Source organism: Macaca fascicularis, chromosome 3 (genome assembly GCF_037993035.2).
Source record: "Macaca fascicularis isolate 582-1 chromosome 3, T2T-MFA8v1.1".
NCBI lineage: Eukaryota > Metazoa > Chordata > Mammalia > Primates > Cercopithecidae > Macaca > Macaca fascicularis.
This window is the reverse complement of record NC_088377.1, coordinates 3946229-3968892: the sequence shown is the minus strand read 5'-3', so window position 1 is coordinate 3968892 and position 22664 is coordinate 3946229. Positions and strand designations below refer to the sequence as shown.

Sequence of the window (22664 nt, the reverse complement as noted above, 5' to 3'; positions counted from 1 at the left end):
CGGCTGCCCTGTCCGGGGACACTGACATGGTGGAGCTGGACAGACAGAACCCGGGACTGAGCTCTGGGCAGGGACTGAGACTGACCCCGCCTCGTCCACCACGGGCGCCTGGTCGAAGCCCTTCTCCCGGAGGATCTCAATGGTGTGCTCACAGGAGACGGTCGGCAGCACGGTCAGTGGGGCTGACAGGCTCAGCTCCTGAACACGGAGATGCCACCACCTGAGGGAAGAGGGCAGGCGGGGGGGTCAGGATACGGACACACGCTCCTGTCCCCCCACCGGGCAGCACCTCAGCAGGAGGCCACGGGGACCGCTCTCCTGCCTGTCACACTGGGCAGGGCCAGTGCAGGCCATGGAGACCGCTCTCTGGCCTGTCACACTGGGCAGGCTAGCACAGGCAGTGGGTCTCTGGCCAAGCAGTCTTACCAGGGCTTCTTCTCCATGAGGTCCTCCTCCTTCAGAAAGCCCTTCTGCAGCATCCACCTGTCGCTCAGGAACTTGGTCCTGCGGAATGGGGGAGTCACCAGGGCCCCACAGGGCCCCACTGGGCCTCCACCCATGCTGAGGGGCAGCACTGCCTGCCCAGCCCCTCTCCTGGACCTCACTGGTGTAGCAGAGACCCCCAGGTGCTGGCTGGAGGTCCCAGGGGGAAGCCTGTGGGCTGGACTTTCTGCCCCCCATGGCCAACAAGCGTGTGTGAGCATGTGTGAACATGCACACAGCCATCGCTCAGGCATTCAAACAAACACGTCCTCTCATGCTTGCCCCTCGCACACTCACACACGCACAGGCACGCATGGCAAGCTGGCCAAGCGTGTGGGGAGATGGTGTTCTTGCACTGACGGGGGTGGGCAGGAGCCCTGAACAGGGCAACTTGGCCCTGGGCACCAGATGTGAATCACCCCACACCGGGGAACCCAACCGGGGGCACCCACCAGCCAGGCCTGGGCCCCCCAAGGGCAGCTGAGCTCTCGGGAGCTGTGTAGCCCCTGCAGCTTGCAGGCCATGGAGGAAACCCTTCAGGTGCAGGGGGCAGGGCATGGGGGTCTCTAGACACCCGCCCTGGTGCCACCCCCAGAGAGCAGGTGCAGAGCAGCCCCAGTCTCAGCCCGGCTGCCCGGTGACCAGCGAGGTCTGTGGCATTACTGCCCGAGGGGCCTCTGGGCAAAACAGTCACAGCACGTCCTAGGGGGCCACCTGGGCAGCAGGGCTCTTGCCACGAGGGCAGCAGGGCTCTTGCCACCTGGGCAGCAGGGCTCTTGCCACCCGGGCAGCACTCGGTCCCAGCCTGGAGTTTGGGGGAAGCAGCAGAGGGAGTCAGGGTGGATAGGAGGTGGCACAGGGCCCGGCCCAAGAGGACGTCAGTCCATGTGGCCAGGGCTACCCCTTGGAGCTCACGCACCCCAGAGCAGTGAGGGGTCAGACACCAGAGAGGGACGGACAGGAGGGACAGAGAGGGAACCACAGCCTTCCATGCCCCTCCCATCAGGGCTGTCCCTGTGAACGTGCATTGATTTTCACAGCATTAAGGGGCTGGGAAGCCCAACAGCATGAGGGCACCCGGGCAGGAGAGAGGAGGCAGTGCTCACAGGGCCCCACTGGCTTCCTCCCCTCCCAGCTCTGGCTGCCGGCTCTCAGGTGAGGCATCCAGGGAAGGGTGGCAGGACAGAGAGGAGCAGGGACCTGGGAGGGAAGCCATGTCTTACATGTAGTTTCGCACCGAGTCGGGCAGAATGACCACGCAGCGCTGGCCCTCCTGCAGCTCCTGCGCGGCCTTCACGGCCACCGCCATCGTGCTGCCAGCACTGCCACCTGCAGAGAGGGCCATGAGTCGGACGCACCAAGGTGCGTGCGTGTGGGTGCACGCATGTGCATGAATTGTGCACACGAGTCAGACGCGCCAGGGTGAGTGCGCATGGGTGCACGCGGGTGCATGAATCATGCACCTGCATGCATGGGAGCATGTCAGACACGCTCCGAAGGATCCGTCAAGAGGGGCTGCCTCGGGGAGAGGGGCTGGGAGGACCCCACTTCTCCGTGAGCATCGGCTTCCTCCTTGTGCACCATGGAGTCTTCATGTCCCCTCGGGGCTTCATAACGAAACCGTCACCCAGGAAACAAAAGATCCGGGAGCAAAAGGGGCTCCTGCTAGGCTGGGGTGGGCACTGGTGCCAGGAAAATGCCTGCGGTGGGGCTGCGGCCCCTGGCAAACCTCCTGGCCCTGAGCCGAGAGCCAGCGATGCTCTGAGGACGGAGTCCCCAGCACCTCGCCTGCAGCACCACGCCTGCAGGCTGCCTGACTGCACACTGGGCTCTGCTTTATAAACAAGAGACCAAGGCTCACGGTGACACCAGCTGTGCCTAGGATCCCTGAAGTCAGAGTCTGAGGCGTCTTCTCCGGGCTTAGTTTGAGGGTGCACACAGCAGTCGGGAAGGTCTAAGTCTGCACCAGGAGCACCCGCAGGAAGAGAGGCGCGCTCCTCTGTAACGGGGCCCACAGACCTGCTTTCCAGCCCCAAAGGCAGGGGCTTGTTTCTCCACCAACACGGGGAACAGGGAGACTGAGATGGGGAGAGCGCAGCGTTTATGGGCACCAAGACACCTTTCATGACAGATGACAGACACATCTGGGAAATGGTTTTCTTTTCTTTTCTTTTTTTTTTTTTTTTTTTTTGAGACGGAGTCTTGCTGTGCCCCAGGCTGGAGTGCAGTGGCGCGATCTCGGCTCACTGCAAGCTCCGCCCCGCCGGTTTCACGCCATTCTCCTGCCTCAGCCTCCCAAGTAGCTGGGACTACAGGCGCCCGCCACCTCACCCGGCTAATTTTCTTGTATTTTTAGTAGAGACGGGGTTTCACCGGGTTAGCCAGGATGGTCTCGATCTCCTGACCTCGTGATCCGCCCATCTCGGCCTCCCAATGTGCTGGGATTACAGGCTTGAGCCACCGCGCCCGGCCTCTTTTTTTTTTTTGAGATGGAGTTTTTGCTCTGTTGCCCAGGCTGGAGTGCAGTGGCACGATCTCGGCTCACTGCAACCTCCACCTCCCAGGTTCAAGCAATTCTCCTGCCTCAGCCTCCTGAGTAGCTGGGATTACAGGCATGCACCACCACGCCCGGCTAATTTTGTGTGTGTGTATTTTAGTAGAGATGGGGTTTCACCACGTTGGCCAGGCTGGTCTCGAACTCCTGACCTCAGGTGATCTGCCCGCCTCAACCTCCCAAAGTGCTGGGATTATAGGCATGAGCCACCGCGCCTGGCTAGGAAATGGCTTTTCAATCGACTTGCTTCCAGTCTCTAGTTTGGAGCTCAGCTATCCCACACACTGAGGGCTGGTTTCCTTCCACTTTCCCTGTCACCACCTGCAAAGTGACATGACACAGGGAACGCACAAGTAAAAACCTCATATGTCCCTGCCTGGGTTTTAGAAGCTGGTGTGTGCTCTCCGAGTCCCCAGATGTCCAGATCAACTGTGGTCCCTACAGCCTCTGCTGCCTGTGTGGCTGGTCAGTGGCATTGCCAGCCCCCAAGCAGGTGGGCAGAGGGGCACGGGGTGGGAGGAAGGTGAGTGGGGTCGATCCTGGACAGCCTCAGGCTCCAGAGCCCCTCCCCAGCTGTTCCAGGGTGCTCGCAGCACCCAGTCCTGGCCATGGGCCCCGTCAGTGCAGAGCCACTGCCCCAGGGGCCCTGATGGGCTTGATTAGAAACAGGAAGTCCCATGAGAGCTTCAGCCTTGTTCTAGAAACACATTCTGGAAGGCAGCTCAAAGCTCTGCCCCGTGGCCTCCTGCCCTCACCTGAGCAGGCGACCACACTGGGCAGGTGAGGACCCAGGCAGACAGATAACACCTGAGGTTCGTGGCTGCAGCAGTGACACTCCTCAGAACTGCTGTCTTACACATGCAGGCTGGTGGCTGGCAGAGGGTGCGCCCCCAGCCATCCCCGGTGCCCCCATCCATCTCTGCCATCCCCGTACCCCCGTGCCTGCCACCCACTCACCACACAGCAGCCCCTCTTGCGCGATGAGCATGCGGGCAAAGGTGAACGCCTCCTCGTCGTTACTCTTGAACCATTTGTCCACCACCTGAGCGGGACCCCCCACAGCCCGTCAGTGTGGGAGCCGCTTCCACGTGGCCAAGGGGGTGAACAGCCTTGTGGTGGAGCCCGTGTCTAGGCAGCAGGACCCCAGAGGTCATGCCCCAGCCTCTCCCCCTGGGATCGGCACGTCTACAGACCTTCCAGTTCTAACACGTTTTGCAGACAGTAAAACTGCCCGCCAGCCCCACTGAGCATCCGTGTGACCTGCAGGGGCCCTTTGGTCTCCGCTCTCACTCAGGCCAAATCCACCTTTTTGCCTCTTAACAGAGTTTTCTGGGGCCTTAATTTTCCCACGTTTTCCCTGCTCCCTGCCTGTGCCACCCGGGCTGCATCCCTTGGTGAGGTCAGGCCACATGTGCAGACATCGTCCCCCAGTCTACTTTGTCTCGACCTGCGAGATCAGCTTCTCACCATGCGTGCCGGGGCTTGCCCTTCTGTTCCCCTCAGCGGAGGAGCCGGTTGGGGCCCAGGGTCAGCCAGGCTCTCCAGTGTGAGGGTGAGTCACAGGCTGCACCGTGGCCAGGCTCAGGACTCGACCTACCGTCCTGTCCAGCACCGTGGGGATGAAGTCATAGCCGATCCCTTCCACCTCGTAGGTTGTCTGCTCTGTCTGGTTCAGCTCCTCTGGCTCCGCGAGGATGGACCCTTCGGGATCCACCCCGATGATCTGCAGAGCGCGTGGCTTCAGGGCTCAGGGCCAGCAAAAGCCCCCGCTGGACATGCCTGACTATTCTATCATCGGAGTGGCCAATACCGCCGTGAACAAGCGCCTGTTAACACTCTGCCCATGGGTGGTGGCCGGTTCCCGGCCTCCCAGGCAGGACGAGAAACCCAGGAACCCAGGCCCCACGTATTAAAGCGATAATGACCTCGTCTGGACTAAACGTTCAGTGCAGGGCGCTCAGAAGTGAAAGCGGGTGTCTGGGAGGAACTGACCTCCCCGGGGGCTTCTCGGAGCAGGGCCCCCAGGACAGCCCAGACAGACCACCCTGCGGCAAAGCACCAGAGCCTTCGGGGACAAAGGGCATTGCTGGGCAGTGATATCTTTTTCAAGGGCAAGCAACAGGGAGATAACACTCTTGTCTCATCAGTGGGACCTTTCTAGGCACCCCTCCTCAGACCTGCTCTTAACCCTGAGTCCAGGAACCCTCCCCCAGCTCCCTCAAACCCCAGGCGAGGGGCAGACTCAGGACCAGAGGACTTAGAGCTCCTGGCTGATTCTCAGAGCCCTTAGATGGAACTCCAACCCCCCACTCAGCGCAGGAAGCCCCTCCAAGACACTGGCCAGTGAGCGAGCACCCAGCCCCAGCTCCTTCGGGTCACGAGCTGCTGGTCCCTTATCTGTCAAGCACCGTCTTTCCAAACACCTCCCAAGCAGTGTAGAAATACCGCGGAAGACAGTGGGCTGAGCAGATGGTGAGGAATGAGAGCTTTCAGTTCAGAAGTCGGGGCCACTCCACGCTGCCCCTCCCGGGCCCGGTCACACCACTCACCCTGCATCCAGGACACTTCTCCTTCAGCTTCCTGGCAATGCCCGTGATGGTGCCACCCGTGCCCACTGAAGCCACCAGCATGTCCAGCTTCCCTGGTGGATGGATAACATTCTCAGGTCCTCACCTGGCCAGCCCATCACTCATAGTAATAATCATTGAAAACACACACAGCCCAAACCACGGCGGGTGACCAAAAAGCTCAAAAGAAAGACTTCTTCTCCAGTTGGAGCAGCCCTCATTGCTGCCCTTGGTCTGTGAAAGCCTCAGAAACAGGCAGCCTGGGGCACCCCAGCCCAGTCTTTGCTCAATGACACTCGGCCCCTAAAACCCCCATTTGGCTGGATGCAGAAAGACAGGGCCCTGTCCGGGGGTGCAGGCGCTGAGGGCGGGCAGAGGGAGGCTGCGAATTAATCACCTCCATGAGCTGTTGGATGTTTGCATGGTGTGAGTGAGTTAACTGAATTGGCACAGGAAATGGAATCAGTCGTTCAGGCTTCAGCTCAGAAACTCGCTGGGCACTCACACTGCTGGCGGCCAGCACAGGCATCTGGCAGACAAGCCACGGCAGGGAAAGACTCAGTGAGGGGGAGCCGCTCGGGCACCCATGCTGAGACAGGACTGCTTTTGCCAAACCAGAGAGTTCTCACACATAAAGCCCAAACAAGCAAATGCCTGGACCGTACAGCCTGGCTCCTGGGCATGGACTGAGGGTGTGCTCCAGCCCATGCCAACACCGGATTCCCAACAGGAAGCCAGAGCGCCAACCTCCTGGCAACTTCTCTCTAAAGGAATCTCTTGGGAAAACATCAGTACCAACCCCCACAGGCCTTGGCACCGAGACCCTGGAAAAGGGCCCAAGGAGCCGGCCTCATGCCTGTAACAGAGTGAACTCATCGCAGATGTCACCAGCCCTGTTCTGCAGAGGAATTTGATGCCGAGTCAGGGCATGATCCCAGCTGAAGTCCCAGCTGTGAGCCCAGCACCAGCCTGGGCCCTGAACAGACTCACTCCCTACATTCTCTGTGGGAGGAGCCCCTGCAGACCTGCAGAGATTGTTACAGGTAAGGCACAGGCAGAGGCCAAGAGGGCACAAGGGAGGGAGGAAACTGTTCTAGAGAAATGCTCTAGATAGCATTTCACAGAGGGAACATTTGAGCTGGGTTTTGAAGGGTGAATAGGAGTTCACCAAGGAGAGGGCAAGAGATTTGTACACTCCCAGGCAGCCAGGGATAAATGCAATCAAGATGGACAGAGGGACGCACCGTCACACTGCCGCAGGATCTCATCAGCGGTGGTGTCGTAGTGAGCCAGGGGGTTGCTGGCGTTGCGGTACTGCATAGAAAGAGAGCAGAGCCCGTGAGCTGGCCCCTGACACCTCAGTCACCCCCACATCCCTGATCGAGACCCTCCTAGGGAATGCCCGTCTCCAGGCCCCAGGCGCCTCACCTGGTCTAGGATGTGAGAATTGGGGATTTCATTCTTCAGCCGCCAGGCCACGCCCACGTGTGACTCTGGGGAGTCAAACCTGGCATTGGTGGGCGTCCTCACAATCTCGGCCCCCAGGGCCCGCAGCACATCCACCTGCAGGAGGGAAGGCGGTGGCCTGCACCTTTTGCCTGGCCCAGGCACCCTCATCCCCTGCCCTATGACCCCGCCCCTGGCTGTGCCCACACACCTTCTCCGAGCTCATCTTCTCCGGCATCACGATGATGCAGCGATAGCCCCTTACAGCTGCAGTCAGGGCCAGCCCAATCCCTGAAGGCACAGAGAGGATGAGAGGGGCCCGGTGCCCCTCCAAGTCCCGCCCCACCCCTGCCTGGGACATAGGGGCACACCCTGATGCCGGCTCCCCTAGGGCCCAGGGAAGAGGGTTCTGTGGGATTCCAAAATTGCCCAACATAGCTGCTTCTGCCTTCAAGTGCAGGGGAAGAGAGGCTGCCAGAGGCGGGAATAAAAGGTACACGCCAAGGAGGAGGAGGGAGCAGTGCAGGACGGGAGATCTGGTTCTTCCAGGCCCGGCCGGGTACATGGGCACAGGAACAGCAGACTCTGGGTGCTCGTCCATGTGCCAGGCACTGCCAGGTGCCATCGCCCCAACAGCATCGGCACTGGCCCCAACCGCTGGTCAGAGGTAGCTGGGCTGGGACACACGCCGGCAGCGGGCGCGAGATGCCAGGGAGCAGGCGACCGGGTGGGCCAGCACATGCAGCTGTAGCTCAGCCATCCCCCCCAGGTTCCGGCAGGCTCAGCATGGGTAGGGGACAGCCAGCCTGGCCACCCCTACTGGGCCGGGCACCCACCGGTGTTCCCAGATGTCGGCTCGATAATCGTGTCCCCGGGCTTCAGCGTCCCGGCGCGCTCAGCATCCTCAATCATCCGCAGGCTGATGCGGTCCTTCACGCTCCCGCCCGCGTTGAAGAATTCACACTTGGCCACTGGGAGGCAGAGATGAATCACAGAGGAGAAGATTCCCTGACCGCCCCCCAGTGATTCCTGCTCACCCCCCATTACCTGATACACCCCAGGATGGGGGATGGGCTTGGGGGCCTGTGGGTTCTGAAAAATTGCCACCTCTCCACTCACCTCCCCTACACCTGCACCTGGGCGCTCGCCCATCAGAGCTTCTCCCCCTGCAGCCCATCCTACCAGCCCTGCGGGGCACAGAGCAACTCTGTGGGAACCAGAGAGGCATAAGCAGCCCTCACAGAGGGGCACCACAGAAAACCCCATCCCCCCACCCACAAGCTGGGCGTGTGGCAGGCGGGCGCCTGGATTTGGGTCCCCTACGCCCATGCCCAGCCATACCCAGCAGCCCCTGCCAAAGCAGCTTGATGTCCTGAAGCCACGGCACTGGCCACATCCCAGCCCCATCGGATGGGGACTTGCAAACTCTCCCTACAGCCTCCCATTGTCCTCCTTCCCCTGTGGGGCGTCACCTGCCCTGGAAAGGGTTCCCTGCGCGGTCCCCGCACAAGACCAAGGCCTTCACTTGCACGTCGTTCCTTCTTTTTTTTTTTTTTTGAGACGGAGTCTTGCTCTATTGCCCAGGCTGGAGTGCAGTGGTGCGATCTTGGCTCACTGCAAGCTCCGCCTCCCGGGTTCACGCCATTCTCCTGCCTCAGCCTCCCCAGTAGCTGGGACTACAGGCGCCACCACCACGCCCGGCTAATTTGTTTTGTATTTTTAGTAGAGACGGGGTTTCACCGTATTAGCCAGGATGGTCTTGATCTGCTGACCTCGTGATCCGCCCGCCTCAGCCCCTCAAAGTGCTGGGATTACAGGCATGAGCCACCGTGCCCGGTCTGCACTTCTTTTCTTATTGCAGGTCCTCCCTTCCTCTCCAGCTCTTAAAAATATTTAGTTTTTAAGAGAGAGAGAGAGAGAGAGAGAGAGAGAGACTGGGCTACATGAAATGTGATTTGAGGGACCTGGGACCAGTCCGCAACACCTCAAAACTTCTGAAAGCCACCACCAGACAAGTGTTGCCCCTAGAGCCAGGCCGAGGTGCTGTGTGGTGGGGAGGACTCCCGGGGTCTGGCCCGCCGCAGGTCTGCATTTCCGGACCCCTCTGGGTCCCATACTGTGAAGCCCTCAGTGAGATCTTTCTCACCAGTGCCTGGGGGCCAGCTCCGAAGCAGAAATCAGAGCTGGGTGGCCTCAGGCAAGCCACGTGACCGACCTGACCCTCGGTGTGTCTGTCTGTAAAACAGGCGTTCCCAAACCTACTTCGAGGGCAACTGCCAAGTTTAGATGCCGTCCTGTACGTAGCACTGCGGGCAGCCATGCTTGCTGCGTCCAAGGGTCCTTACTGTCTGACAAATGAGCACAGGGCCGGCCCTGCTGCCTTGGGGGTCTCTGTAAAAGGGGCTGCTCTGATGCAGCTCTGAGAATTCCTTCCCTAGAGGGGCAGAGGAGGGCCAGGCTCCCAGCAGGCCCCTCCTGTGAATCTGCCATCAGTTCCCAATGCACCGACCCCTGACTTCCTTCCCCGAGCGCCTGCCCCAGCTCTCACAGGTCCCCCGGCTGTGACATGACAGCATTTCAGGATGAAAAAGTCCCAAGCCATGTTACTGGTTCCCTCTCCTTCCCACTCAAACCGCACCCCCTCCATCTGGCCCTGTCTCAGGGTTCTCCACAGCACCTGTGCTGCCGCCCTGCGAACTCCCTTGGCCTCGGTCACCTGAAATATGAAATTCCGTCCCCACCTTGTCCCCAAGGCCTCTGCACCCACAGCTTTCTCTGTGACGATGCTGAGGTCTACCAGGGCCCTGAGGTCCTGGTGAAGAGCGACCCTTACGAATTTCTTCCACTCTCTTGAGCCTGGAAACTGCGTCCTACAAAGAACTGCCCCTCCCTGGAGGGCTCACACCGGACCTCAGGTGACCCCCGTGTACCCAGGACGGGGCCAGCCACAGACCCTCCAAATTTCCATTCTCTGTCTCATAAATGATGAGCTGAACTGTCTGTCCCCACGAAGCTGGCAAGACAGAGGCAACCGCTCCCTGGGCAGTGGGTGGCTCACAGCTCGTGCTAGGACCCATCCGCGTCTCTCTAGGAGGCAGGACGCAGAACCTCCCCACCTGCTTGCTTCTGCCTTTGACCCTCACCCCGCTCTTCACACCCTCGCTCCTTCCACTCCAGCCTCAGTTCAAAGGTCACCTATTCGTTCCCTGGTCCATCAGCGGGGAAGCCACTTTGGTCACCGTCTGACACAACGCCCTGTTGTGTATTTTTCCCAAACTTAAACTGATATGACCTCGGCCACTCATTAACCAGTGTGTTTTCTGATCCCGGGGCCTTGCCTAAGGGACCCATCCCAGGACCCCCCAGGCCCACGGAGCCCAGCGTGGATGGAGGAAGCCCCTCTCAAAAGCCAGGGCACTCACGGAGCTCACACTTCAGGCCGAACTTCTTCCCAATCTTGTTGATTCTGATCATAGGGGTGTCCCCAATTTTCTTCAGAATATCTGGCAAGATTTTTGGAGATTTTTCCCTGAAACAGAGGAGTCCACATTTATTCAGGAAAAGAACAAAATAGTCCCAGCCCTGGCAGCCCAAGGCCATTGTCTGACACAAATCAACAATCAAAGAACTGGCTTTATCTGGATGGTTGTTACACAAATCTACACAGATACCCCTAACACACCACACACACACACCACACACACACCACACACACATGCCAGAAACACACATATACCACACACACACGCCTGAAACACACACACACCACACACACGCCTGAAACACACACACACCACACACACATATACCACACACACACACATACACCACACACACACGCCTGAAACACACACACCACACACACGCCTGAAACACATAAACCTGAAACACACACACACCACACATGCCTGAAACACACACACATGCCTGAAACACACCCCACACACATGCCTGAAACACACACACCACACACACATGCCTGAAACACACACACCACACACACATGCCTGAAACACACATACCACACACACATGCCTGAAACACACACACCACACACACGCCTGAAATACACACACACCTGAAACACACACACACTACACACACATGCCTGAAACACACATACACCACACACACACGCCTGAAACACATAAACCTGAAACACACACACACACCACACATGCCTGAAACACACACACACACCACACATACGCCTGAAACACACACACACGCCTGAAACACACCCCACACACATGCCTGAAACACACCACACACACACGCCTGAAACACACACTACACATATGCCTGAAACACACACACACCACACACACATGCCTGAAACACACACACCATACACGCCTGAAACACACACTACACATATGCCTGAAACACACACACACCACACACACATGCCTGAAACACACACACCACACACACGCGCCTGAAACACACACACCACACACACGCGCCTGAAACACACACACACCACACACACATGCCTGAAACACACACACCACACACACATGCCTGAAAAACACACACACATGCTTAGACCTAAAAACCTATAAAAAGCAAATAATGCCTGTAGTTTATTTGTACCAATGTCAGTTTCCCAGGTTTGAAAATGAACCTACAGTCGTGGCAGACGTTGTTAGTGGGAAGCTGGGAGAAGGGTACAAAGGACCTATTATTTTGGCAACTTCTTGCGAGTCGTAAGTTATTTCCAAATAAAAAAGTTAAAATAAGCAAGTACTGACTCCAAAACAAAGATTTAGGTCTATCTTTTCAGAAAGGCTTTACTGGGGAATTTCATTTCCTTTCATCTCTCAGCTTCTGACCACAGGAGACAAAAAAGTGAAGTGCTGACCTCAGGGCAGAGACTCCTTAGACCAGGGACAACGGCTGCAAAGCGCAGGCAGGATGCCTAGCCCTGCACAGAAAATGTCAGGCACGTGGCGGACACAGAGCCCGGGCCGAGGCGCTGTCAGCTGGGCTTGTGATGCTCTGCCCTGCAGCATCTGGCTGTGCAAACCCTCAAACCCTGGTCCAGGTGGTTTCCTAAACGGCCCTCATGCCCCTGCCATCCTCCCCCAGGGAGAGGCCGATGACACCCCCTTTCTATCTGTGCCAAGCACAAGCTAACCACGAACTCATCTGGGAACACGCATGGTTCACAGCGGTGTCCAGACCTGCAACCCCTCCCTGCCCGTGCAGTTCCAGTGACACCCCGTGGCTCTGACCCTGAGCCTCCTCCTCAGCACAGGCACCTGCGAAACAGCCAGGCTCCTTGGGCCCTGCCCCCCCGGAAGCGATCCTCAGACCTGGGGTGCACCCAGCTCCCGGAGGTCCTGTGGCATGGAGGGAGTGCCACATTTGCAGGGAGAGCCGCCCTGAAGGCCCAAACAGGCGCCAAGAGGAGTCCAATCGCGCCCTTCCCAGGGAGCAGAGGGCAGTCCTGCCAGGTGCCCAAATTGTACAGGGACCAGGGAGCCTCCCCCGGAAGCAGTTCTTGGCGGAAGGGAACCAGGCTTGGCAGGGTGCAGAGAGCCAGGGCCAGGTGGAAAGTCAAGTCCCCGGGTGACAGCGCTGGGGGTTAGTTCAGTAGCTCAGTTCAGGCATCCGGCCAGCCAGGCAGGAAGAGGCCCGCCTCCCTGCAGCAGGTGTGTTGACTTAGCACTGGGCCTCCGTGGCTGTGAAGTTACCTGAGAAGTTTCTAGAGGTGGTCAGGGCCAGGCCCAGAGCACTTAGGAAGATAAAAGATCCGACTTGCAGGGATAGCTCTGGAGCCCCTTATCTCAAGGACTCCCACTTCCGCAGCCCAAGAGGCTCCTGGGAGGACACCCCACACTGTCCTAGAATGAAGCCCCAGCGCCTCACCCACCTCTGCAGCACCTCCCTGCAACCCTGCTATTCTCGGGGGCCCTCTGACTGGAGACAAGCAGCGCAGGCTCTGCATCTCAGGATGGGGGTGTCTTCGGAGGATGAATGAGGCCTGTGTGAGGTGCAGGTGCAACACCATTTTACAACCTGGAGGGCATCGTCTCCATCTCACGCCCTAGAGTTAAGAGCTCACGGAGCCCTCAGGAATCCGGCCTGTCTTCCCTGCCCACCCTACCCCCAGCAGCCACTCCCGACCTCACCGGGCCTCTCACCCACTGCTCTCTCAGGTTTGTTTTGGGGGCAAGAGCCCATCCTCCTGGCTGCCCACCCATCTGCTTGGCCTCCTGAGCTCCCAGCACTGAGTGTGTTCAACTCTCAGACCTTCTGGGTTTGTCAGTTGTCACTTCTTCTATTGCTGCACTGAGAGTGGCTCCACCCAGCCACCCCACCTGTTCTGAACTGTAGCTCAACAACCATAAATGCAGGTAGTGGTGTACACAAAATAGGAATCATAATCCCTGCACTTCGGGAGGCTGAGGCAGGCAGATCACCGGAGGTCAGGAGTTCAAGACCAGCCTGGACAACATGGTGAAATCCCATCTCTACTAAAAATACAAAAACCCGCTGGGCGTGCTGGCATGTGCCTGTAATCCCAGCTACTAGGGAGGCTGAGGTAGGAGAATTCTTGAACCCGGGAGGCAGAAGTTGCAGTGAGCTGAGATTGTGTGACTAGCACTCCAGCCTGGCGACAGCGAGACTCTGTCTCCAAAAAAACAAAACAAAACAAAACAAAACAAAACAAAAAAAGGAATCAAACATCTAAGAAGCACATTCTTTGATCTATCTGTTCTCCTCCAAGGAGATTACACTAAGGAAATAAATATAATCCTAAGGCTTAGTGAGCTTGATTTCAGTTTCGTGCTGGGGTAGGGATTTTTGTTTATTTGTCTTTTCTGCTGATAGAGCTTCTGCACCTTGAGCAGGGCACAAATGCACAAGGCGCTCAGGAAAGACTCGTTGGCTAAATGAATGTGTAGTATTTTCTACTGCAGTTATTTAAAATGAGATAACTGCAAACGTTTATCTACCCAGTAGAGGGCTTACAAAATGACGGCTTCTTCACCAAACAGTGTGTGCCACCAGAAAAACAGCCCACTATGGAAAAATGTTTAATGCCTAGGGGAAGTCTCCATGACGTAGAGTTAACAGAAATGTGCAGGCTGGGCCGGGCGCGGTGGCTCACGCCTGTAATCCCAGCACTTGTGGGAGGCCAAGGCAGGTGGTCACTTGAACCCAGGAGTTCAAGACCAGCCCGGTCAACATGGTGAAACCCTGTCTCTCCTAAAAATACAAAAATTAGCTGGGCGTGACAGTGGGCGCCCGTAGTCCCAGCTACTTGGGGGGCTGAGGTGGGAGGATCCCTTAATCGGGGGAGATTGAGGCTGCAGCAAGCCATGATTGCACCACTGCATTCCAGCTTGTGTCTCAAAAAAATAAAATAAAATAAAAGAGAGTGCAGGCAGGATCCTGGTCACTCACCTCCAGCGAACGCAGGTGCACAGCCACAGACAGGGGAAAGCATGTGACCTGGGGACATTTATTTATTTATTTTTTCCGGAAATACCTTGTGAGCATCCACTGTCTTGCCAGGCGCTGGCCTAGGTGCTGCGGCTGCAGCGTAAGGAGGCCTTGGCCTCAGAGCCTCATCTACACGGCATGCCCCCACCCCCAGCTCCTCAACCCAGAGTGACTACAGGGGGGCCACACCTCATGTCCTCCTGGCTGTGTGGTATCCAGGTAACAAACTCCTGCCCTGCAGGTTATGGATCAACCCTCTTGTGATCAAAAGCAGGACTTACGGGACAGTGTGGTGATGCGGGGACTCAGAGGCAGGCCGGCCCAGCTGCCAGGTGCACCTGCTCGGGGCATCGGGCCTGATCCACAGGGGCTCCTTGGCTTCCTTATCCCCTGGGAGCCCCTTCTCCAGGCTCCCCTGTGCCGAATGTGGCCCTGAGAGGTGGGGGCAGCCTGTGGGCCCCACTTCTGCCTGGGGGGTCTCAGAAGGCATGCTGGGACCTGGCAAAGCAAGGAGAGAGGCGTCAGTTCAGGCTCAGATGCTGTGGGGTCCAGTGAACCCTGCTGACCCTGTCCCCTTCGGGCGGGGTGCTCTGCTCCCTCAGAGAAGCCCAGGAAGAATTACACAAAAACACAGGCACCAGCCCTGTGGGCAGCCGTTTGGCCATGTCTCCTCCATAGGCATATACAAAAAAAAAAAAAAAGGAAACAGACAGTTGCTTGGGCCGGGTGCAGTGGCTCACGCCTCTCATCCCAGCACTTTGGGAGGCTGAGGTAGGAAGACAATTGAGTCCAGGAGGTTAAGACCAGCCTGGGCTCCAGCCCTGTTTCTATTTAAAAAATAAAACAACAACAACAAAACAGATGCTTGCACACCCATGCTCACTGCTGCACCATTCACAAGTCAAAAAGTGGAGGCAGGCAGCCCATGTGTCTGCGGATGGATGGACGCACACGATAGGCTCATACACACACTAGAATATTTACTCAGCCATAAGAGAAACGAATTCTGGCACGTTACAACACGGACGAACCCTCAGGACATGATGCCAAGTGAAACAAGCCAGAGACAAAAGGACAAATGCTGTGTGATTCCACTTCCACGATGAGGCACCTGGGACTCTCGAACGCCCCTCTCTGTCTGGCAAATTCATAGAGAGAGAAAGTAGAACAGAGGCTGCCAGGGGCTGGGGTGAGTGGCGAAGGGAGGGTGATTGTTTGATGGGTGCAGAGGTTGTGTTGGGGATGATGAAAATGTTCTAGGTGGAGATAGTGACAGTGGTTGCATCACATTTACAAATGGTTACAGTGATCAGTGTCACGTGTATTTTACCCAGGATTAAAAAAACACACAAGCACCTTGAAATAGATAAGACAAAAAAAAAAAAAAAAAAAAGGAGAGAGAAAAAAGAAAGACCAGGGCACCCAGGCGAGGCCCCATCTGCTGCCCTTCCTCTGGGGGGACAAAGAACGCATGACCACCCCCCACCTCACCCTCTACACAGGGCCCAGGACTGGACTCAGTCCCTTTCACCCTGCTTTGATTCTCCACATTCAACAGGACACTAAGTCCACAGCCGTCACTCACCGGACAGATGGTGCTGACAGTTCGGCACCGTTCAGACTCTGTAAGGAGAGGTGACAGCAAACTGTGTTGTGGGATCCTGGAATAGAAAAGGGGTGTGAGGGGAAAACTGTAAATCTGACTCAAGCATGGACTTTGGTTGATGTTAACAAAGGTTATGTGATCGTGGAATTGGCTCATTAATTGTAACAAATAGGCCGTGCGCGGTGGCTCACACCTGTAATCCCAGCACTTTGGGAGGCCAAGGTGGGTGGATCACGAGGTCAAGAGTTTGAGACCATCCTGGCTAACATGGTGAAACACCGTTTCTACTAAAAATACAAAAATTAGCCAAGTGTGGTGGTGCGTGCCTGTAGTCCCAGCTACTCGGGAAGCTGAGGCAGGAGAATTGCTTGAACCCGGGAGGTGGAGGTTGCAGTGAGCCGAGATCATGCCACTGCACTCCAGCCTGGCAACAGAGCGAGACTCTGTCAAAAAAAAAAAAAAAAAAGTAACAAATATACGACATCAGTTTAAGATCTTAACAGGAGAAACTGTGGGAACTTTACTATCTATCTTCTCAATTTTTCTGTAAATCTAAAACTGCTCTTTTTAAAATTTTCGAGATGGAGTCTCACTCTTGTTGCCCAGGCTGGAGTGCAGTGGTGTGATCTCAGCTCACTGCAAGCTCCACCTCCTGGGTTCAAGCAATTCTCCTGCCTCAGCCTCCAGAGTAGCTGGGATTACAGACGCGTGCCACCACACCCAGCAGATTTTTGTATTTTTAGTAGAGAGGAGATTTCACCATGTTGGCCAGGCTGGTCTTGAACACCTGACCTCAGGTGATTTGCTGGCCTCGGCCTCTCAATTGCTGGGATTATAGGAGTGAGCCACCCCGACCAGCCTAAAACGGTTCTTTTTAAAAAAGCCTATTAAAAAAGAAAAAGTTGGCCGGGCGCGGTGGCTCAAGCCTGTAATCCCAGCACTTTGGGAGGCCGAGATGGGCGGATCACGAGGTCAGGAGATCGAGACCATCCTGGCTAACACGGTGAAACCCCGTCTCTACTAAAAAAATACGAAAAACTAGCCAGGCGAGATGGCGGGCGCCTGTAGTCCCAGCTACTCGGGAGGCTGAGGCAGGAGAATGGCATAAACCCGGGAGGTGGAGATTGCAGTGAGCTGAGATCCGGCCACTGCACTCCAGCCTGGGCGACAGAGTGAGACTCCGTCTCAAAAGAAAAAAAAAAAAAAGTTGCTGAAGCCGGCTGCATTTGGAAGCCCTTGGATTATGCGGCTCAGGTGGTCTCTGCGCACAGGCCTTACCCAGGCCTCAGCTTGGCCTCCTGGACTTCCTGGCCTCCCCTCCACCTTTGCAATTCACCAGGCCGGTGGCCAAAGCGGCTTCAAACAACCCTGGAGGGTGGTGCTGTCAAGGTCATGGGACCACGGACTTGTCTGAAAATCCGAAGGCACTGGATCTTCTCTTCCCGAGAAAAGTGCACCCCGCTTTCAGAGGTTCGTGTCCCTCCTGAAGTCACCCAAGCGTGCCCCTGCTTTTCTTTATTTATTTATTTATTTTTTGAGACGGAGTCTCGCTCTGTCGCCCAGGCTGGAGTACAGTGGCCGGATCTCAGCTCACTGCAAGCTCCGCCTCCCGGGTTCCCGCCATTCTCCTGCCTCAGCCTCCCGAGTAGCTGGGACTACAGGCGCCCGCCACCTCGCCCGGCTAGTTTTTTGTATTTTTTAGTAGAGACGGGGTTTCACCGTGTTATCCAGGACGGTCTCGATCTCCTGACCTCGTGATCCGTGCCCCTGCTTTTCTTTCTACCCCGACCTTGTAAGGAGCCGCCGCCGTGAGCGGAGCAGCACCTTCCTCCGCGGGTCGCGGGAGTCACCTGCGGGAAGGGACTCTCCGTCTGGCACAGGCCCTGTCTGGCCTGGGGCGCGCACGCTCCGCCGCGGAATCCTCCAGAAAGCCTTGGACCCGCGGCCCTGGCAGACGCAGGCGGCCCAGCGCCTTGCTTTTGGCGCCTCGCCTCGCCCTGGAGCACCCTCCCGCAAGGTAAGGGGCTGCCGGGAACGCAGATCGCCAGCCGCCGGGGCTCTGAAGAACCCAGAGGCGCTCGGCGGAAAGCTCTCCAGGAGACCCGCACCCGAACCCAAACCCGCGGGCTCCCCAAGGCGACAGTGTCGGGCGGCCGGTCGCACGTGCGTCCCGGGGAGGGGGGTTCACTTGGCGTCGCCCCGGCCGCTCCTTAAACCGCAAGACCCCCTTGGGGTCACGACGCTCCTGGGACACCCCTGCACGCGCGCGCCAGCACTCCCGGAGGGGCCTGGGGAGGGCCACGCGCACGGAGAGCGGGAAACTCCTCTAAGCTTCCCGGGGGTAGATCCAGACCCTACTGACACCCGGAAACCGCCGGCCACTCCGACCCCGGAAGCGACACTTTGGGACAAAGCTGGGGACAAGCGAGCCCAGAAGATCCTCGGGAAGCCGAGTTTCGCGCTCCGCTCTCACCCCCCCTCCGCCTCCCCCTTGCATCCTCCAGCTCGGCTGTCGTCTCGCCTGGGGCTCAGGGAAGTGAGGTCCCAGGAAATCCTCCATCCCCACAACGCAACCTGGGCAGATCCCCGCGTCCCTCCCCCAGCGGGCACCCACCTCGCGTGCCGCCCGCGCAACGACACCGTTTACCGCCACCCCACACAGTCCGCCGAAAAGGGCGATTTGCAAACAGTCATTTCCCATCCACAATGCAGCGAAAACTCAATGCTGGGCACGAAGCGTGCGTCTCCCCCAGATTCCCAGCCCGCGTCCCCGCTCCACGCTCCGGGACTCGCCGCCAGTGGGGTCCGCTCCGCCGGCGCGGGGGCTGGGGTGGGAGCCCGGGGCCACGTGGACGCCCGAACTCCCAGCTTCTGGGCGGCCAAGACCTCAGGCGTGGGCGCGGGTGCGTCGGGGGTCCTGGGAACCAGATGATGCAACAGCGGGCGGAGGCGCGGAGGGGGAGACCCGGACCCAGTTGGGATCCTCCGTCCAGAGCGGGGAGCGGGTCTCGGTGGGGCCGGATCTCACCTGGACGGATATGTGGGAAAGAGGGGCGAGCTGCTGCCCCGACTGCGGAGAGGTGGAGACGGCGACCCCGGGGTGGCAGCCTCACTGGGACCCACCGCAAGGGGAGCGGGCGGGCTGCGATTGGCGGAGAGGCGGGGGCGGAGGCCGGCGCCCGCCAATGCCTCGTGGCAGAGCACCCGCCCCTCCTCCACCCCACTCAGCCCGGGCCCCTCCCCCAACCCCACCGCAGACTGGGACCCGCCGGCCTGAGACTCCCGCCCTCCCCGGGACTCCGGCTTGCCCCCACCGCAGTTCGCCCGCCCCATTTCCACGCCCTGTTGATTCAACCGCAGACCCGGGTCGCCGCCCCTCCCCCGCCTTCCCCTGCCCCTGCTCCCACCCGCGGACCCCGGGGGCCGTGCGAACGCCCCTACGTGGTGTTCCGATGCTGTTTTACTTGGTTAACTTCTTGCCTTTCGGGAATTTAAGGAACATTTACTAATGAGCTCGAAACATGCGTCCTGATGGGTCGGGGGATTGCGCGTCCTCGAGGACCGACCCCAAGGGCGTGTGTTGCGGACCCGGGAGACCCGGGCGCCGCGCCGGGGAGAGACTCGATGGCCGCTCTCTGTGGCCACCGGACGCCGTGCGCAGCGGGTCCGATCCCCGAGCCGAGGCGCTGAACAGTCGCCTTGCGCGGCTCCGGTGCGGCCCACGGGCAGGGGCAGCCGAGCGCTCGCGGGGACTGGGCCGACGCCGCGCAGGGTGGTAGCAGGGGCGCCCCGCGCCCTTCCCTTCTCCTTCGCCAGGTCCCGGAGGCCGCGGGCGGGGCCGTTTCCCAAACATCGTGTTCTGGACTTTCAGAGGCTGAACGTGATCCCCCCGCCCTATGGCTAAATGGGGGACTCCAGGCCCCCGAGTCTCCCTGGAGTCCTGCAGCGAAAGACACGGACGGTGCCCAGCAGCTCTGGGCGGAGGAACGCGCTGCGCCTCCGCGGCGTCCCGGGCTCAGTCCAGAGCGATGCTCCGCAGCCTCCTCCGGCCCGCGCGGCTCCGCCGGGGGCTCTGCCGTGTGGGGTTCACAGTGCGGGAGGGAGTGAGACGTGAATTAGAATTAAATGTCCACTGACAGGAACTGACACGAAGAACAATAAAGCGGGCGACGTGGGGAGGGGACGGGGATGGGGTTACATTAGGAAGGCTCTGGAAGGCGGCACTGGAGGCCGAGACCGCGCCGCTGTCCTCCAGCCTGTGCGATTGAGCGAGACTGTCTCAAAAAAAAAAACAAAAAGAAAACAACAACAAAAAAACCCCTGTCCAGCCTTTGTAAGAAGAGAGACGTGGACACAGACACGCGGAGAGAAAAAGGCCATGTGGAGATGGGGCAGAGACGAGGTGTGCTGCCACCAGACTAGAAATGGCAGGGATCGCTGGCGGCCTCCAAAGGGCTGGGAAAGGTGGGGAGGGCCTCCCCCAGAGCCTTCAGACAGCCTGCAGGAGAGAAAGATGATAAACGGTGTTGTTTTTGTTGTTGTTGTTTGAGACAGAGTCCCTGTCCTACAGGCTGGAGTGCAATGGCGGGATCTTGGCTCACTGCGGTCTCCGCCTCTCGGGCTCAAGTGATTCTCCTGCCTCAGCCACCCGAGTAGCTGGGATTACAGGCGCGCGCCACCATGCTAGGCTAATTTTTGTATTTTTAGTAGAGACGGGGTTTCACCGTGTTGACCAGGCTAGTCTCGAACTCCTAACATCAGGTGATCCATCCGCCTCTGCCTCCCAAAAGTGCTGGGGTTACAGCAGTGAGCCACCCCGCCCGGCCCAGTGTGTGTTGTTTTAAACCACTCAAGTTTGCAGTAATTTGTTACACAACCCAAACACTTTTTAATTTTTTAAAATTTTTAACGTAATTTTAGATTAGAAAAGTGGCAAGAACCATACAGAATGTCATATTCCCTCATACAGATTTTCCAAATGTTAAAATTTTTTGCTTCTATTATCAGAAACTCATTTTTAATTCAAATGTTCAGTTTTTACTACATTTGCTCCCTTTGTCTCTGTCTCTACACACACTGTGCCCGCAGGTGCGGTGTATGAATCCATCTGTCACTCAGTCCATCTGTCTGGTTTCTGTAACTTGGAGACCAAGTTGCAGACATGATGCCCCTTTACCCTTGAATTCCTTAGTGTGTACTTGGTAAAAACAAAAAAATATTTTTCATGACTACAATACAATGAACTGTCAAAGCTGAGAACTTAACATTGATACAAAACTGTGATCTCATGCCTGGTCCTTGCTCAGAGTCTGCCAATGCAGTCTGCCCCTGAATCACGGGTTTCAACTGCATGGGTCCATTTATACACAGATTTTTTTCAATAAATAATTTTGGAGATTTGTTTGTTTTGTTTTGTTTTGAGACGGAGTCTCGCTCTGTCGCCTAGGCTGGAGTGCAGTGGTGCGATCTCGGCTCACTGCAAGCTCCGCATCCCTGGTTCACGCCATTCTCCTACCTCAGCTTCCCGAGTAGCTGGGATTACAGTTACCCTCACCATGCCTGGCTATTTTTTTATTTTTATTTTTAGTAGAGACAGGGTTTTGCCATGTTGGCCAGGCTGGTCTTGAACTCCTGGTCTCAAGTAATCCGCCTGCCTCAGCCTCCCAAAGTACTGGGATTACAGGCATCTAAGGCGGCCAACCTACTCTATGTAATTACTAAGTGTCTTGTAGGGAGCTACTTTGTATCTCTATGTATCCTGTTGCTTCTCAATCTTTCACTCTCTAGTTTTTATGTTATTTTGTTTTGTTTTGTTTCTTTTTGAGACAGAGTCTTGCTCTGTCACCCAGGCTGGAGTGCAGTGGTGTGATCTCAGCTCACTGCAACCTCCTCCTCCCGGGTTCAAGCTATTCTTCTGCCTCAGCCTCCTGAGTAGCTGGGATTACAGGTGCCCACCACCACACCTGGCTATTTTTTGTATTTTTTTTTTTTTTAGTAGAGACGGGGTTTCACCATGTTGGCCAGGCTGGTCTTGAACTCTTAACCTTGTGATCCGCCTGCCTGAGCCTCCCAAAGTGCTTGGATTACAGGCATGAGCCACCATGCCCAGCTTTTTTTTTTTTTTGAGACGGAGTCTCACTCTGTTTCCTCGGCTGGAGTGCAGAGGTGTGCAGCCTCCACGTCAGCCTCCAGAGTAGCTGGGACGCCACCACGCCCAGCTAATTTTTTTTTTTTTTTTTTTTTGAGGCGGAGTCTCGCTCTGTCGCACAGGCTGGAGTGCAGTGGCGCGATCTCGGCTCACTGCAAGCTCCGCCTCCCGGGTTCCCGCCATTCTCCTGCCTCAGCCTCCCGAGTAGCTGGGACTACAGGCGCCGCCACCACGCCCGGCTAATTTTTTTGTATTTTTAGTGGAGACGGGGTTTCATTGTGTTAGCCAGGATGGTCTCGATCTCCTGACCTCGTGATCCGCCCGCCTCGGCCTCCCAAAGTGCTGGGATTACAGGCTTGAGCCACCGCGCCCGGCCATTGTTTTTGTTTTTGTTTTTATTTGAGA

General features: G+C 57.4%; 1 protein-coding gene across 17 annotated transcripts in view; it reads right to left on the bottom strand.

Annotated features, from left to right (window-relative positions):
- Positions 1-19199, bottom strand: part of CBS (cystathionine beta-synthase) — a 28402-nt gene extending 9203 nt beyond the window's left edge. For 5 of the 17 annotated variants that reach the window (XM_074033944.1, XM_074033948.1, XM_065541341.1 and 2 more), the window contains exons 1-14: positions 18726-19199; positions 16091-16166; positions 14787-15003; positions 10473-10579; positions 7887-8021; positions 7262-7341; positions 7033-7167; positions 6849-6918; positions 5587-5678; positions 4635-4760; positions 3995-4079; positions 1707-1812; positions 427-504; positions 86-220 (exon numbers count right to left, since the gene is read on the bottom strand). In XM_074033944.1, coding sequence (XP_073890045.1) covers positions 86-220; positions 427-504; positions 1707-1812; positions 3995-4079; positions 4635-4760; positions 5587-5678; positions 6849-6918; positions 7033-7167; positions 7262-7341; positions 7887-8021; positions 10473-10579; positions 14787-14995 — 1358 coding nt within the window. In that variant the 5' untranslated portion in view covers positions 14996-15003; positions 16091-16166; positions 18726-19199. Of the gene's footprint in view, positions 1-85; positions 221-426; positions 505-1706; positions 1813-3994; positions 4080-4634; positions 5499-5586; positions 5679-6848; positions 6919-7032; positions 7168-7261; positions 7342-7886; positions 8022-10472; positions 10580-14786; positions 15004-16090; positions 16167-16304; positions 16757-17961; positions 18467-18725 lie in introns of those variants that run through there. The other 12 variants (XM_074033945.1, XM_074033949.1, XM_045389348.2 and 9 more) reach the window with 5 other exon arrangements.
- Between the last annotated feature and the right edge of the window lie 3465 nt (positions 19200-22664).